The sequence below is a fragment of the Prunus persica genome, chromosome G6, assembly GCF_000346465.2.
Source record: "Prunus persica cultivar Lovell chromosome G6, Prunus_persica_NCBIv2, whole genome shotgun sequence".
In the NCBI taxonomy this organism is placed as follows: Eukaryota; Viridiplantae; Streptophyta; class Magnoliopsida; order Rosales; family Rosaceae; genus Prunus; species Prunus persica.
Window position 1 is genome coordinate 12,710,452 of NC_034014.1, and position 5,683 is coordinate 12,716,134.

Below are 5,683 nucleotides of genomic sequence, written 5' to 3' on the forward strand. Positions count from 1 at the left end.
GGTGATAGAGTTACAATATGATCCTATTACAGGACGTACTGCATCAGAATATGTTTTAAATTATATGGTCCAAAAAAATACTAATAAATAAACAAAAAAAGTAATTACAACCTAGAAAAAGGATGAATTATACATCCCTTAAAAGACATATGGCCTACAGTACAGACCTTCAAAATGAACTCTATATATATAATGCATGCCTTGTAGCACCATCACATCCCCCCCTAAATTACAGAAACATGACACCCCAAAACCTCATGCTCCTTCCTCTTTCAACCCCTAAATTATCCATTGGATGCCCAATACTAGATGACTGCTTGGGGGGTGGGATACCCTGCAACTCCATAACAGAATTGGTAGGGGAGAGTGGTTCCAGGAAGACGCAGCTTTGTCTCCAACTTATGGTACGAGCTCAGCTCCCACCCTTGCATGGCAGACTAGGGGGCTCCTCCGTCTACATATTCACAGAATTCAGCTTCCCATTTCGTCGATTGCAACAACTAGGCAACCTTTATCATGCATCATACCCCAACTTAATAAGGTTGGAGCCATTGGAAGACATATATGTTCATGGTGTTCATGATGCTCAACAACTCATCCATGTCCTTGGAGACATAGAAGCATTTATTGCCATTGATCACACCCGCCTACCTGTGAAACTCATTGTCATTGATTCCATTGCTGCATTGTTCCGATCACAGTATCAGACAACACCGGCAGATTTGAAACGGCGGTCTGAAATGTTCTTCAACATATCTGGGACATTGAAGGGTTTAGCAAATAAGTTTGGGTTTAGCAAATAAGTTTGGGTTGGCGGTGGTTGTCACCAACCAAGTGGTGGATTTTATTGGGCCACATGATAAAATGAATGGGGTGAGGTTGGGAAACTTGGAGTCCCTGGAGACATCAAGCAGACGGGTGAGTCCAGCTTTGGGACTAGCTTGGGCACATTGCATAAATTCAAGAGTGTTTTTGGCAAGACATGAGCAATCTATTGAGGTTAACATTCGTAATACTCCTTCAACAAGTATATGTAGTCAAACACATAGGACATTTCACCTTGTATTTGCCCCACATCTGGCCTATGCATCAGCCGAATTTGCAATCCAAAAAGAAGGTATAGTCGGAGTATCACAGTAACTGTGTAATATAGGAATTCTAAGAACTTTAATGTTTTGGATCCATTTGGAATTACATTCCAGTCCCTTTAATTTCGCACTCAAATTATAATAGCAATCTGGAAGCAATACCAGTACAATAAAAGGTCAATATAATAGCAATCTGTCAGCAATACAGCATGCTGTAGCAATGCAATCAAAATAATGCAAATTTAAAAGAATTCCCATTCAACATAACACGAAACCCACCACAAATAAAAGTAGAGTTTACATGACCTACCAAAGCAACACAAATCATATTGTCTAAGATACATTGCGCAATGGAATATTGTTTTTACAGGTGCTTTTATTGTGGCCTGCGGAACCGTACCTTGAGCACTTTCTTCTAATGGTGCCCTCTCCTTGTGAGGGAATTCTTAACTTCTTTCGTCTGCCTGGCATGACCCTTGCCATGGGAGGCAGCACAACTCGACTTCGAACATCTTCAGGAGTATCCCACATTCCGTGAGGTTGTACCGGGTAGATGCTATCCGAATAAGCATCCGTCCAGGTTTTCCGAGTGTAATACCGAGAAGCCTTTGCGTATACACTTACTTTCAAGAAGCAGCAAACTGCAACTACATGCTTGCAAGGTAGCTGCTCAAGCTGAAACTTTCTACAACTACAACTGTTGTTCGTCAAATCTACGAGGCCGTCCATATCACCGTCCTTAACATTATACTGTGCATTATTAACTTTAACCACATTCATCCTTGCAGCATCCTCCAACCTGTTCCTCAACATTTTCTCTCCAAAATTGGGGCACAATGTTGTTGTGCAATTCAAAGCCAACTCACGACGTTCGGTGAACCATTTCACAAGGAGATTAACAATTTCCCCTATCAAATGAACCACTGGCAGCATTCTTGCAAACCTAAGGACGGAGTTGATTGACTCCGCAATATTTGTTGTCATTACATTGTAGCGGCGTCCATCCATGTGAGCTCTAGACCACTTATGTAACCCTGCCTCTTCAAGATATTGAGCAACATGTTCCTTTCGCTTGATCTTGCGAAAATGACAATCAAATTCAGCAATGGAATAAGATTTTGCAGCCTTCTCAAAGTGCATAAGTATGTGATCACGCTTTTTCAACTTGCAAGTGCGTTTCATGTTCCCCTTCATATGATAAAAGCATATGCCATGTTGTGCAGTTGGAAAAATTTTGTTCCACACATTCTCTATGCTAACATTGCGATCAGAAATAATAACAAGATTGGGACACTCACCAATGGCTTCATGAAGTTTAGTGAAAAACCAATGCCATGATGCATCCGTCTCCAAATCCCCGATCCCAAAAGCAAGATGATATATATTTCGATTACCATCGAATGCATTTGCTACAAACATAACCCCCTTATACTTGGATTTTAAATGAGTGGCATCCACGGCTATCACTGGGCACATGGAAGAACGGAACCCTCTAATACATGCGCCAACCGCCATAAATAAATACACAAAGTGATTGTTCTCATCAGTTCGGATGTGTGTTTTTGTGCCGGGATTCATACGCTCCAATTCATAGCAATAAGTTGGAAGGATATAATATGCCTCCTCCGCTGATCCTCTAATGGACAATAGAGCTAACTCCCTTGCTTTCCAAGCTTTCGAATAATGGATGGTGCAACCAAAGTTGTGTTTCACATATCTCATAATGTCACTTGGTGTGTATATTGTCTGACAATCCTTCAACTTCCTTTTAAGTGAAGTGGCTACAAGTGCTGCAGTTGCTTGACGATGCTTGTCACTTACGAACCTCAAATCACATTCATGGACAGTTTTACACCTCACAATCATGAAGCTGTATTCTCCAATTCTCGATGCTCGGACCCACCATGGGCATGGACGTTGACAACAAACCACAAGCAACCTCTTAGTGCAAGAGAATTGCACCTTAAATTCAAAGTGGCCTCTTAATGCCGTCAACCGTAACTCCGTCAACAATGCTTTCTTACTAGAGAAAATTTGCCCAACTGTAATTTTCGGATTCCAATCACTTCGTGAAAACCCGCTGTCCAAATATGCTTCTTCATCATTTACACCGACTGCATTATACCGATTTTGTTTACCCATTTGACTCCAATAATGTTGACGAGTGGGTTCAGATTCTCCTCCTAAACGCATTCTTGGCAACTGGGCAGCTGTGTTCAAGCAGCCCAAATTAGGAGGGGCAGAGTACACTGACACTTCATTTCTTTCGGTACCATTATCACCACCATGCATCTCCTCCACCTCGCTAAAATCAATCATATCCATAAAATCTGTCCCTACTTCACCTCCCAAATCAGTGACATTTGTATTATTCCAAGTTACTTCATTGCTTTCAACAATGGCAACTGAAGAATGACCCATCTGACTACTATCTGTTGTGATATGCATACTATGAACTACATAATTTGTCAGTCCTTTATCTTCTGTACTCATGAGTAAGGGAGCTAGTTTTGAAGGTGTTACCTCGGAATTGTACTTCATAAAAAAATTGACATCATCATCGTCCTCAATCTTTATGTGCTTCCACTCATTCGAGGCCACCAAAACTGAGAATTTTAAGCAAATCTTGTCTTCCCTGCTGTTTGTATTACCAATCTGATGCACGATCCAACAGTTCAGCAAATTTGATGGTCCGTGGAACTATTAAGCCTTTTGAGTCACCCCCTTCGTATTTGCACATCTTCTTCGAGGTGACCCATTTTCCATTGTAGCACACGAGAATAATAATTGTCTCCATTTCTGACCATGACAAAACAACATTTCATTAACACAATAATATAACCACAATAACCATACAATACAATGGCAATATAACCACAATATAATTGCAATATGGCAGCAATATAGCGGCACTATAATAGCAATCCACTAGAGCTTCAAGGTTGCAAGCAGCTATTCAGAAGACATAGCTAAAGGGAAGGGTTCGCGATTCCAAACAGAGAGCAAGAGATCGAATAGGGGAGAAAGAGACATAATGAAGCTAGAGAGAGAAACGGCTGCGCTATGAGAAAGAGAGCAAAGAGAGAGACAGAGAGTTGTGCTAGAGAGAGAGAGAGCCAAGATAGAGAGAGCCAAGAGAGACACAGAGAGCTGTGATAGACAGATACCAAAGAGAAAGAGAATTGTGCCAGAGAGAGAGAGCTGTGTGAGCTAAGAGAGCAAATTTCTGAACTTGTGAAAAATTAGCAATAAGTGTACAATAATTTTATATTTATAGGTTATAGTTGTACAAAAATTGGGAAGGGGTGGTATTTTTAGTTAAAATTATGAAATGGGTGTCATTTTAAGCTATTTCCCAATAATAAACATGTTAAGTAAGTCATTTCGCAGGTTGCCGGGTTCATCCCAAACTCAGTCGTTTATTAGACGTATCACAGCGGGTCGACCCAAATTTCCGCAATATTAATCGTACGGATTTCGAGTTGTGTATCAAGTTTGAATCGAGCATATCCCTAATATGGTGGCTGATCTGGGCCTTTTTTTAAATAAAAAAAAAGTTTATTAAAGTATTTTTTTATTTTCTTTCCAACTGACTTTGGGTGGTAAAGGGGATGTGAACAATTTTCCTTTTTACCAAATCCCTTGTGCCCACTATGTTTCCTCCTTAGTTTTGTGACATGAGGCACACCATTTAATAACATTTTAACTCTGATAACCCTCCTCAGTCTATTTGTTTTGGATTTTTATCACAAATGGTCCTTAAGATTTGCGAAATTATCAATTTTAGTCCTTTATGTTTTTTTCTTGGGCTAACGACAAAAGACACCCTGGTGGTTTGGGGTGGTTCTCAATATGGACTCTAGGGTATCAATTTTATCAATTTTATCAATTTACACCCTTACGTTTGCAACATCATCCAATTTCATCCTTCCGTTAAGTTGACCATGTAGTCAATCGATAAATGCTGTCATGTCTACTGTGGGACCCACCTACTAACAAAAAAAATTTATTTAAAATAATAAAGTAACATTCTAACCCCAAAAAGAAAAAAAAAAAACTTTAAAAAATCAACTTCAAAAAATCCAAGCCGAAATGATGTGTTTCTGGTGAGGTTTCATCGCAATTTTGGGGAACGAAGTTTTGCTTGCATCCTTTCCACTTATCATTTGTATCAATGGATGTGTAATTCTATGGGCACTGGCAAACAATCTGTACTTCATCCTCATGTTTACATAAGTTGTTGAAACCACATGCACCACCACCTATTTTTTCCGAAATTGCAGTGCAGATATTTGGAGGTTTGAAGGACACAGTGGACCAATTCCCGGTCCCCTTTCCCTCACTTGAGCCATTGCATTTTTTATTTCCAGGCAGATCTGCAAGGGCCCTTTCGGGGCTTAAGATCCCTTTGTTCAATTTCTCTTCCTCCATTTTTGATTTCTGGGCAGATCTGCAAGGGCCCTTTTAGGGCTTAAATCCCTTTGTTCAATTTCTCTTCCTCAATTTCTCTTCCTCCATTTTTTATTTTTGGGCAGATATGCAAGGGCACTTTTGGGGCCTAAATCCCTGTGTTCAATTTCTCTTCCTCCATCTGC

The 5,683-nt window shown here is 40.2% G+C and overlaps 2 protein-coding genes across 2 annotated transcripts; one reads left to right on the top strand and one right to left on the bottom strand.

The window, feature by feature from the left end:
- LOC109949618 (DNA repair protein XRCC3 homolog) lies at positions 240 to 803 on the top strand. Its single transcript, XM_020565697.1, has one exon. It carries the CDS (start codon positions 240 to 242, stop codon positions 801 to 803), a length of 564 nt encoding a protein of 187 aa, XP_020421286.1.
- LOC109949619 lies at positions 1,422 to 3,230 on the bottom strand. The gene has a single exon (XM_020565698.1). It carries the CDS (start codon positions 3,228 to 3,230, stop codon positions 1,422 to 1,424), a length of 1,809 nt encoding a protein of 602 aa, XP_020421287.1.

Bases quoted from the DNA above. Each gene is read 5' to 3' on its own strand.
- LOC109949618 (XM_020565697.1), top strand. From the start codon at position 240: ATGACACCCCAAAACCTCATGCTCCTTCCTCTTTCAACCCCTAAATTA.
- LOC109949619 (XM_020565698.1), bottom strand. From the start codon at position 3,230: ATGGGTAAACAAAATCGGTATAATGCAGTCGGTGTAAATGATGAAGAA.